The following is a 12,209-nucleotide window of genomic DNA, read 5'->3' as shown; positions in this document are numbered from 1 at the left end:
TACAGAAGGAGGCCAATCTGCCCATCAAAACAGCAACAACAATGCCGCTCTCTCCCCACAAACATATATTTACCCTGCTAATCACCCTAAAGCTATTGACAGTTTAGCATGGCCAATCAACCTAACCTGCACATCTTTGGACTCTGAGAGGAACTTGGAGCATCCAGAGATGGGGAGACATGGGGAGAATGTGCAGACTCCACACAGACAGTGACACGAGGCTAGAACTGACCCTCAGGCCCCTGGCTGCTGTGAGGTAGCGGTGCTAACTATTGTGTTATTGTACTGCTTCTGTACTGTATGACTTTAACTTGCACAATTGTTCTTTGAAAGAGCTAGCATCAACACAATGGACCGAATGATTGTCTTTCATACTCTAATCTGATGGCAATGTAAGCTCTTTCCTCTCCTGGATCCACTCTTTGTCAAGCACAGTACCTCGAAGCAGTGGATAGACTGAGAAATATACACAATTATCCTGAGTCCCCACTGGGGACAGATGTGTCCTCTATAGAGAGGGTGATGGAAAGCTAGGATCTTTAATGATCACTAGTCATGCATGCTGAGCTGGACGATTCATTCTGGCCTAACAAGAGTTTGCTTTGAGCAAAGCTGTCCCAGAAATTAGTTAGTGTCGGAAAATTACCATCAGCCTTAATATCCCAAATTCCCTATTATTAACTGGATTAAGCAGTGGCGTAGTGGTATTATCACTGATTTTTTTTTTGTATTCCAGAGACCCAGGGTAATGTTCTGAGAACCCAGGTTCGAATCTGGGGTTGAAAGTCTACTGATGACCATGAAACCATTGTCAATTGTCTTAAAAACCCGAGTCATTGAGATTTACAGCCCAATTTGTCCATGCCGTCCTTTTTTTTTAAACCACTAAGCTAGTTCCAACTGCCCACATTTGCCTATATCCATCTATACCTATCTTATCCATGTAACTGTCTCAATGCTTTTTAAAAGACAAAATTCTACCTGCCTCTACTAGTACCTCTGGCACCTCGTTTCAGACACTTACCACCCTCTGTGTGAAAAAATTGCTCCTCTGGACCCTCTTGTATCTCTCCCCTCTCATCTTAAACCTATGCCTTCCAATTTTAGGCTCCCTAACTTTGGGAAAAGATGTCGACTAACTGATCTATGCCCCTCATTATTTTATAAACCTCTATAAAACCAACTGGTTCAATAATGTCCCTTTAGGGAAGGAAATCTGCCATCCTTACCTGGCCTGGCCTTCATGTGACTCCAAACCCACAGCAATGTAGCTCTACAACACTCAAAAAGCTCAGTATCATTCAGGACATAGTAGCCCTGTTTGATCAACACGCTAATCACAAACATTCGCTCCTTCCATCATTGACACACAGTGACAACCATGTGCACGATCTATAAGATGCACTGCAGTGACTCACCAAGGCTCCCTAGGCAACACCTTCCAAACCCATGACTGCTGCCATCCAGAAGGACAAGGGCAAACGATATCTGGGAATGAAATCCTGGAATTCCCTCCCTAACAGCACTGTGGGCATACTACACAGCAGAATTCAAGGAGACGGCTCAATCACCATTTTTTCAAAGGGTAATTATGGATGGACAATAAATGAAAAAAATAAACATAATGACAATTTGAGCACAAGATAAACTACCTTTAACTCTAATAAAGCAAAATAAATTTATCCTCATCAATTCCTAGTCTTGTGTGTCATGCATATATAATACCGATACCTGGGTTTGGAACATCACACATCATGAGATGAAGGTCACTAATCATTGTTCCATCCATTCTACAGGAAACAAGTTGTATGCAGCACATTTAAGTTAACAACGTAATTGAAGAGAGTTAGGTTCTTCATGCCAATGGGAAATCATGCTGAAAAGAACAATCACAATTTATATTTCCAGAAAGCCGATGAAGTATTCTCCCCACAGGGATCACTATGGTTCTGTAGGAAATGTAGCAACCAATTTGTGCACAGCAAGCTCCCACAGATAGCAGCGTGATTATGAACCTGATCAGTGATGATAAGCAAGAGAGGTTAATTGGTATCAGATCACCAATGGCCATTGTGGACACTTTGATGACTTGAGTCTTTTGCATCCATCAGAGAACAAACAATGACCCAGACAGTGTGGCTCTTCCTCAGTACTTACCCTCTGACAGTGCGGCGTTTCCTTAATATTGACCCTCTGATAGTGCGGCACTCCCTCAGTGCTGATCCTCTGACAGTGCGGCACTCCCTCAGTGCTGATCCTCTGACAGTGCGGCACTCCCTCAACGCTGACTCTCTGGCAGGGCAGCACCGCCTCAGTACTGACTCTCTGGCAGGGCAGCACCGCCTCAGGACTGACTCTCTGGCAGGGCAGCACCGCCTCAGGACTGACTCTCTGGCAGGGCAGCACCGCCTCAGGACTGACTCTCTGGCAGGGCAGCACCGCCTCAGGACTGACTCTCTGGCAGGGCAGCACCGCCTCAGGACTGACTCTCTGGCAGGGCAGCACCGCCTCAGGACTGACTCTCTGGCAGGGCAGCACCGCCTCAGGACTGACTCTCTGGCAGGGCAGCACCGCCTCAGGACTGACTCTCTGGCAGGGCAGCACCGCCTCAGGACTGACTCTCTGGCAGGGCAGCACCGCCTCAGGACTGACTCTCTGGCAGGGCAGCACCGCCTCAGGACTGACTCTCTGGCAGGGCAGCACCGCCTCAGGACTGACTCTCTGGCAGGGCAGCACCGCCTCAGGACTGACTCTCTGGCAGGGCAGCACCGCCTCAGGACTGACTCTCTGGCAGGGCAGCACCGCCTCAGGACTGACTCTCTGGCAGGGCAGCACCGCCTCAGGACTGACTCTCTGGCAGGGCAGCACCGCCTCAGGACTGACTCTCTGGCAGGGCAGCACCGCCTCAGGACTGACTCTCTGGCAGGGCAGCACCGCCTCAGGACTGACTCTTTGGCAGGGCAGCACCGCCTCAGGACTGACTCTCTGGCAGGGCAGCACCGCCTCAGGACTGACTCTCTGGCAGGGCAGCACCGCCTCAGGACTGACTCTCTGGCAGGGCAGCACCGCCTCAGGACTGACTCTCTGGCAGGGCAGCACCGCCTCAGGACTGACTCTCTGGCAGGGCAGCACCGCCTCAGGACTGACTCTCTGGCAGGGCAGCACCGCCTCAGGACTGACTCTCTGGCAGGGCAGCACCGCCTCAGGACTGACTCTCTGGCAGGGCAGCACCGCCTCAGTACTGACTCTCTGGCAGGGCAGCACCGCCTCAGTACTGACTCTCTGGCAGGGCAGCACCGCCTCAGTACTGACTCTCTGGCAGGGCAGCACCGCCTCAGTACTGACTCTCTGGCAGGGCAGCACTGCCTCAGTACTGGCATTGTGGTGCATGGCTTTGTCCTGAAATCTCTGGAGTGGGGACCATGAAGTCGCAACCCTCTGATTCGTGGGAGTGAGAGCTCCCTATCACTTCCTAACAACTGTTTAGACATCATTGCCAAAGCGGTGTCCATCTCAATTGACTATTATCATATTTAAGTTGATATAACTTTCCCCAGTTGGCCAGGCTGGTCGCTGTGGATGCTTCCTTGTTCCCCAGTAAGTGATCTTTGGCCCAATGCGATGATGGAAATGTTACTGAAGGGAGATGGGGCCCTTGAGTTTGAAGATGGTGGGCTGTGCCTTCTCCAAGCTGACAAGGTTGCTGCAGTTAATGGTGAGATGGGATCAATTAGCATCCTATTAATGCTGTGGGTGGAGCAGTTTGGCAGGAGCTCTTTGATTGGATGGTTCATTTGGGTTGCTAATCCAGGTTAAGTGGATCATGTGAGGTGACCCCCAACTGGGCGAGGGAAGGTCTTTTAAAAGACTGGGCCCTGATGCAAAACAGAAACTTGTAGCAGCTCTTTACAGCTCAGGTATTAACTGTGGGGGAAGTGAGTGGAGAAATGAGGGGAGTCAATGTTTCAGAGTTTATGAGCCTTTTGTTTGTAATGTTTTTGAGCAAGTGGGGAGATTGGACCAAAGTCCAAAAAGAAAAACTTGTGATTTGGGTGTGGGGTAGAGGGATGAAAGGACAAATGCTGTCCTGGTGTATGACAGGGATTGGTTCTGGGTAAATGAAAAGAGAAGTGAATGAGTCTGGAGGAGGTGTGAATGATGTTGAGATACTGGTGTTGGACTGAAGTAAATATAGTGAGTCACCTGATGAAGGAGCAGTGCTCCAAAATCTAGTGGTGTTTGCTACCAAATAAATCTGTTGGACTTTAACCTGGTGTTGTGAGACTTCTTATGGAAGTGTGAATGGCAGAGTTTGAGATTCTTTACTGCCTGAAAGCAAAAGATGAGCTTTGAAGTGATTTAGCTTGGAATGTGTTATAGAATCTTAAAATTCTATAGTGCAGAAGGAGGCCATTTGGCCTATTGAGTCTGCACTGACTGCAATTCCATCCAGGCCCTATCCTCAATCCTTTGCACTTACCCTAGCTAGTACTCCTGACTCTGAAGAGCAATTTAGCACAGTCAATACACCTAATCCACCCCCCTTTGGGGTAAGGGGGGAACCAGAGCCTCTGGAAACCCATGCAGACAGGGGGAGAATGTGTGAACTCCACAGTGTGACATGGACTGTCCTTTGTAACATTAGGACTCCTATTCAAGGTCTAAGTTCTGGAGAAACTTTGAGTCTGGAATATTCTAGGGGCAAAAGAGCAGCATCTGATGTGTTGTTTTGTGAGTTTATTATGTCTAGCTTTGGGGTAGTAAAGGCTGAGATCATGTAGTGTGAGGGAGGAAAATCCAAATGGTGGATGATTACTATTTGGAAAAGCCAGTTTTGTGGATTATTAAGAAAGCTTCCATCCACCCTTTTCTCTTGCTTGCAGCTTACTGTCTGGCTTATTGCCTCTGTAGTGAGTGCCTCCCCCCATTCTTCTACATTTAAATTGTTGTGGTGGGCAACTTGGCCTTGCTACCTTCCTTCCACTACTAAAAGTGGAACAAGCTCCAGAAGTAGTAGTAGAGGTGGGTACAGTTACATGGGTAAGGTAGTATCAAGGGATTTGGGACTAGCTTCATCATTTTTTTTAAAAAAAGATTTTATTGGAAAAGTTGGGCTGATGGGGGCTGTTTCCATGCTATAAACCTCTGACTCTAATGACTAAGATATCTGGGGAAGATCACAATTGTTTCCTGTGGACTTGAATCATAGAATCCCAGTACTGAAGGTGGTTATTTGGCCCATCAAGTCTGTACTGACCACATCTCACCCAGGCCCTATCCTGTAATGCAGTTACCCTGCTAATTCCCCTGACACTATAGTCAATTTAGCATGGCCAATCCACCTAGCCTGCACATCTTTGGACATGGGAGGAAACCAAAGACACAGGGAGAATGTGCAAATTCCACACAGTGACCCAAGGCTGGAATTGAACCTGGGTCCCTGTCACTGAAGCAGCAGTACTAGCCACTGTGCTACCTGTGAATTAGAATAGTTGGGTCATTTACCTTTGACCAGTGCAGGTATGATGGGCTGTAGGATCATTTTATATTCATCACCCTGTGATTTAGAGGGAATTGTGCTGGACTCGTAGTGAACATTCCCTCGTGCCTACGTTAGCTTGTTTGGAAGAAGCTGTGGAATTAGCCCTACTCATCTGCCCAACCCCTTTGCTCGTTTCTTGGCAGTCCTGTCATTGTAGCTGGCGGGGCAGTGATTTTGTTTTAACTTGGTTAAAATGTTAGTTGGAGTTGCTGGCCTGGAACTTGCACCAGAAAATTGATTTGGGAGCTCCTGGGAAATGGTTGTGGGGTAAGGGGGAAGATGATGTTAGGTACTTGAAATTAATTTGCAGCCCATTTTCAGTTCACTGAGGTCTTTCAGTTGAATATCTCAATGAATATATTTCAATTAAATATGCCAAGCAGTGCACTGATATATTAATCAGGCCATTAAGTTGCTTTGCTCTATTAATTTGACTTGAAATGCTATGGATGTCACAGACAATAACTATTCTCCTTTGAGTTAGTGACTTGTCTGAAACTTGTAATGTTGCATCATTTTTCAATATAAAAAATAACTGACCCTGTTCTGAATTGCATAGTGTAAGATTGCACTTTTTGATTTTGAGTTCTAGAAGCTACCAACATGCACTAGTCACTAATTAATAAATCCAATGGGAAAGTTGGTGGTGATGCCAGGCAACTGGGGCATTAATTGAGTGTTTATTCATTCTGGTTGAATGAGATGATTGGGGGTTGTCGGAAGCATTTCCACATTCATACTTCACACGAGGCCATTTGACCTGTGTACTAACTACTTGTTCCCACTCCAGTGCTTTGCCTGTAGCCCCTGTATGTTCCCGTTTGTGTAACGTAACTCTAGAATCTGTCATCTCTGCCCTTTCCCAGGTTGACTGGAGATTCTCCTTTTTCAGGTTATGGTTTGGCATGCCCTCTGTTTTGAATTTCAGCTCTCCTGTCACTAGGCTGGTTGTGATCTGAGGAAAATCTTGATCTTCAGTCTCAGGACAATAATCCCAGCTTCTCCAATTTTACTACCTTGATGTACCAAGGATAAGGGAGTGGGGAAAGTGATGGGATAAAGGTATGTGAGATGGAGAAGTGGGATTGTGTGGAATTGTCTACAGGAAGCTGGCATGGAGTTTGGGCTCAATGGTTTACTCAATGCCCTCTTAACAGTAAGTAGGCATTCTTGCCCTAGAAAGTCTTGTTGCATTAGGTTGAAGATGGGCAAGGTAGATTGGCCATGCTAAATTGCCCCTTGGTGTCCAAAGATGTGTAGGTTAGAAGGACTAGCCATGCTAGATGTGTGGGATTACAGGGTTGGGGGGGGGGGGGGGGGGGAGCACCTAGGCAAGATGCTCTGTCTGAATTGGTGTAGACTTGATGGGCCGAATGGTCTCTATACTTGGGGATTGTATGATTCTATACTGGGGGGAAGGTGTGCTTCCGAAGGGAGCACAATACCGTTGGTCAGTACTAAGTTGCACTGAGCACCGTTAGGCTCTCTGCTACACATCTAGTTGTGACTCTGGCAGAAATCTTTGCTTGTAAAGAGTTCCCAGTGACTATTCTGCAGACAGAATTTTGTTGAGATAGATGTTGGGTGCAGCCAAAAATGTCAGCAAATGGAAAAACTGCTTTTTCTATCTTGAGTAGAAATCCAGTGGATTAGAGTGCAGTTGTCCACTTTGGACCTCAGAAGCAGGCTTCATTTCCAAATACTGAACAGCCAGAGACATCACAGGATTAATATTTTAATTAAAAAAAGAGCAAGGGCAGAAATTGGGAAGTTAATTGCATCCTGAGGCATTCAAGGGGGAAAAGGGAGGAATGTGCTAGGAGAAGGCCAGGGGATGACAGGTGAGTTGACCAGTGATGGGTTGAATGTCTGTCTTGTCCTAATTCTGAGACTCTGGTCTTCTAACTGCATACAAAGAAGATCATGCTTTGTCTGTATAAAGTGGACTTCTAACTTGACTGAGTGTCCTTGTCTATTGGACAAAGGCCTTGGAAGGTAAGTGCCCTCATTACTTGGTGAGGGAACAAGTTGACTATTTGGACTTGTCTCTTTTCCCAGTGTCTTTCTCATGTGCTTTGTTGTGTTTTGGGACAGGAATGAGGACACTGGGAGCTCAACAATGCTAACATTCTTTGTTCTGCATTCTAGATTAGCTTTTGATTATCCTGTTTTTTCTTTCCCCTCAGTTTGAGTATGGATTTGGAAGTTGAAAGGATTCTTGAGAGATTTTTAGAAGCCGTGAAGGATGGTGGGATATCCAAACTGGCCTCTCTGGTGAAAGCTGAGAGGAGACGAGTCGAATGTGTAACAGTTCATGTGGCAGTCACTGGCACCCCAAGGGTGGGGAAGTCTGCTTTCATTAATTCAGTGATGGATTTCAAGGATGGCACAGATGGTGCTGCCCCAACTGACCCCACCCAGCAGGTGGCAAAGCCAGCATCCTACAGGAGGCCAGGAGAACCTTGCTGCATGTTTTGGGAGCTGCCCAATATCGAGGGGGCCAACTTCTCACCAGACAGCTACCTGGAAGCACTAGAGGTTGACAGATATGTTGGCTTCTTTATCCTGTCATCAAGCCGATTCACGAGGGAGGCTGTAGCCCTTGCCAATGAGCTCCGGCGGATTGGCAAGCAGGTTTACTTTGTCCGCACCAAGATTGACTTGGACACCCACAGCTACAAGAACAAGGAGTTTGCTGAAGATGCCCTGCATGTGGTCACTGCTGACTGCTTTGACCACTTGGACATTGAATACGCGATCAGTCACTTCTTCTGTGTTTCCTGCCATGATACTGGGAGGTTTGATTTCATGGCATGCATCCAAGCCCTGCAGAAGAACTCCTCACCCCCACTCCAGAAACATGCCCTGTTACTATCCCTGTACTACCTGGCCAATAAGATGGAGCTGAAGAACTCGCTTAAGGAGTTGATTCCAGTATCGGCAATTTACAGTTGCATTATTGACCCTGTCCCAGTTGAGCAGTTGCCCTACCAGGCAAACATCTCCTTTCTGCACAAAGAGATCCGCTTCTTCCGCACTATGCTTGGGCTAGACTACCGAGACTTGAACAAGAGTGCCAGGTTGATTGGCCAGCCCACTTTTGTCCTCTCAGATGAGATCCAGACCAGGCTGGCAAGGGAGCTCACTGAGAAAGCAGTTGCAGAAGAACTGCTGAGGTGGACAGAAAAGAATGTGCTGGTTTCCCCTAGCAACGTCAAGTGGCTGCCACTCCTCAAGACCCTGCCTGGCGGGCAGCTTTCTGGAGCCTCCACCATCCGCTTGTTGGATTCCATGCTGGAGCAGTTTATGGACGATGCCTATCGGATTCAGAGGAAGATAACAGAAATACTGAGGGGTGACTAACATTGCTAGAGATCCCAACAGTCTAAAAACAGTACAAAGGGAGAAACTTCCCTCCATATCAAAGACCAATTTGGTGTCCTTCCTAGTGGGTGACATGTTTAATTCCATAGTCTATCATATAACCTCAGGGCATGCTCCTGATCCAGGTTGCTTTAGTGCAATAAATTATATTCTCAAGTCTGAAGTGTATCTGTTTTATCCCAAGAGCCTTTAACTACTAAATAAGATTGGTCTGGAGATTAAATGGGCATGGAACCAAAAGTGAATCCTTAGCAATTCTGTACCACTCAATTCACTGTTGCATTAAATAGGCAGCTACAGTGCTGGATGAGTATGCAAAGTTTTGTCTCAGCATACCACTAACATTTAATGCAACTGAGCAATGATTCAGATGTGGAGTTTTTATGTGGTTATGCTGTCTTGTACTTCAAACATTACAACATCCTTCCCTTTTTTATTAAAAGTGATAGCTCCTTCCTGTAGATAACATGGCAGTAAAGATCATCCTTCAAGGCAATCAATGGCTATTTTTGGAAACGCAAGTATGAATTGATTTTTGAGAACTTTTGACACTGAAATGAGGGTGGGGTGAACCTGACCCAATCTCCTGTCTGCAGCTGGGGATGTGTCACAACACTTCAATTTGTTTTTACTGTTGAACTTGAGCCTTTTTACTGAAAACATGTTGAAACACTCCTTGAGCTCAGTATTTGGGGGGATGGGCTGACTTTACTGTTGGCATTGCTTTGGATTTGCCTTGGTATTCCTCCCAAAGTAAAAAAAGGGAAGGTGGTTCTTGTGGAAAATTGTCACTTGTTTGGGAGGGTGAAGACCAGCAAAATTTGGATTTGAAAAGGCAATGCCTGGTGTAGATGAAAATAAATGTGTCTGACCAATACAACTAAGTCCCCACTTCATTTCAGTCCTTTCACCAAAGGAATACCACCAAGACAGACCACGCCATGTAGACTGGCCATGTCCCATTGCTAACTGAATTCTCCAGTTAATTACTGTACAATCTTAGGATTAAAATTGTGTATGGGGACTCTAGTCAGACATTTCTTGGTGGCTTTAGTCCAAGGATTTAGACTACCATTGACAATCTGTTTCAAAAATAGCTTAAGATTTTTGACATACAAGTTTTTTGCATTTAGCAGTTTTTCACTGTCCTGTTTAACAATTTCCTGTAATTGTTTCCATAAATGTCTTGTGTGCCAATCAGACTTTATACTGGAGCTTGCCTTGCACCTGTGATTATTAAAATGGAGCAGTTTGTGCATTATCTTCTGGTGCTGTCTGTCTGTTTTTAATATTGTAACCTGTGGTTCTATTTTCTCTGCAGTAGAAGCAAATTGAGTATACACATTCCTTAACCCTTTAACTTTAACTTTAAAAAACAGCTTTGCCGTGTAGGAGGCCATTTGGCCCATGTTTGCAGTAGCTGAGATTGTGTGATCTTAGTCTATAGTATTATGTAGGAAGAGAAGCAGGAGTAGGCCATTCAAGCCTACTCCATTCATTTGCTCATAAGAACATAATAAGAAATAGGAGCAGGAGTAGGCCATCTAGCCCTTTGAGCCTGCCCTGCCATTCAATAAGATCATGGCTGATCTGTTGCTGCTCTATTCTGTGAGCAATAGGTAAAGATGTTGTTAACACATATTTGTAGAGCATAGAGAAATAGCTTGAAGTTAAATAGATTGGATATAGTTAGGCATATTGATAACCCACTTTATGGAAACAACTGAGTTTAGTCACAAACATAGGACATAGGGTTTGATGCTGCTAACACAGCAATAATTAGGGATAATAAAAAGACTGCCTGTAATGTAGAGATAACATCAGAGATGTGATGTGCAGTGAAGCATACACCACATCCTGCAGGAATGTAAGAGGCCCACGTTATAAAAAGCAAATGGTCTGCAAGATGTGTTGTTTATACAACTAAGCATAAAAGGGGGAAGGGGTCACTGAGATAGTCGGGACAGCAGTGATTAAGTTGGCAAAGGATTGATTACTGCCAATCTGAACTGGACATATAACAGTATTGGATAAGATGGATGAGTTTGCTAATGCACTCTTGTGATAACAGGAGACATTGTTAGATGGGATAGGAACTTAGGGCACCTTGAGCCAATAGGAGAATGTCAACACATGGGACAGGGACCACCAATTAGGAGAGAACATCACATTGCAAAGCCATCACAATGCTTGTAAAAAAGGTATAAAATGTGCTGTAAATCTATGTGAGGTGTGCCTATTTCGCTAGACACCCGGTCTTGCAAGAACGTCAAATAAAATCTTGCTCCTTCAGAACTTGACTTGACTAAATTGTTTAACTGTGAGCTGTGTTTCTCACAGTTCCACTTTCCCACCCTCTAATCATGACTAATCAAATTCAATATCTTGATCTTGCCTTCCTCTCCCCTTCACCCCTCCCATATTCCTTGATTCCTTTTAGCCCCACGAACTAAACCTAATTTCTTCACGTCAGGGTTAAAGCATGGAAGCAGGCCCTTCAGCTCAACTTGTCAATGCTGCCTTTTTTTAAACCCCTAAGCTTGGCCCATGTCCCTCCATATCCATATAACTGTCTAAATGCTTTTAAAAGACAAACTATCTGCCTGTACCATTACCTCTGGCAGCTTGTTCCAGATACTGTTCATCCTTCAGATGAAGAAATTTCTCCTTGTCTCAATCCTAAAAGGTTTACCACTTATCCTCAAACTGTTACCAAGTTCTGGGGCTCCTCCATCACTGAACATTCTTTTTGAATCTATCCTGTCTAATCCTGTTAAAACTTCCCTCTTCTAAACTCCAATGAATACAATTCTAGCCAACTTAGGTCTGTCATGTGATGAGACTGCCATCCCAGGAATCAGCCTGGTAAACCCTTGCTGTACCCTCTGTCCAGTATGGCAAGTACATATGTATCTGGTCATTTCTGCTTCTACTACCCCTGCAGGCAGCAAATCATCCATTCACAAGATGGGTTGGGTTTTTTGAATGTTTGGCACTTGCCAAACTTCTAGTAGCCACTAGTCATTGGTAGTGCTATTTCTCTCTCACTAGCTAATGCTTCCCAGGTGTAGCAGTTGATAGAGCAATGTGGTGGCTGGCACCAAGTCTGTGTGGGTGTTTTCCATGTCTGTGTGGGTTTCTCCCCCACAGTCCAAAGATGTGTGGGTTAAGTAGATTAGCCATAGCAAATGTACAGGATTACCAGAGGATCCCCATCCCTGTAAAGTTAGTGCAGATTTGATGGACTGAATGGCCTCCTGCACTGTATGGTTCCATTGTCCAC

At 45.5% G+C, this 12,209-nt stretch overlaps 1 protein-coding gene across 1 annotated transcript; it reads left to right on the top strand.

The window, feature by feature from the left end:
• Nucleotides 1-3,624: 3,624 nt before the first annotated feature.
• On the top strand, nucleotides 3,625-8,905 carry LOC145338963 (interferon-inducible GTPase 5-like). The gene is made up of 3 exons (XM_080183372.1): nucleotides 3,625-3,715; nucleotides 7,528-7,537; nucleotides 7,729-8,905. Exons 1-3 carry the CDS (start codon nucleotides 3,625-3,627, stop codon nucleotides 8,903-8,905), a joined length of 1,278 nt encoding a protein of 425 aa, XP_080039498.1.
• The last annotated feature ends 3,304 nt before the right edge of the window (nucleotides 8,906-12,209 follow it).

Source organism: Carcharhinus amblyrhynchos, unplaced genomic scaffold (assembly GCF_965287045.1).
Source record: "Carcharhinus amblyrhynchos unplaced genomic scaffold, sCarAmb.v2.hapA chromosome_270, whole genome shotgun sequence".
Lineage (NCBI taxonomy): Eukaryota > Metazoa > Chordata > Chondrichthyes > Carcharhiniformes > Carcharhinidae > Carcharhinus > Carcharhinus amblyrhynchos.
This window is presented reverse-complemented; position numbering and strand designations above follow the sequence as displayed.

Excerpts from the sequence above, each read along its gene's own strand:
- LOC145338963 (XM_080183372.1), top strand. The coding sequence starts at position 3,625 with ATGGAAATGTTACTGAAGGGAGATGGGGCCCTTGAGTTTGAAGATGGT.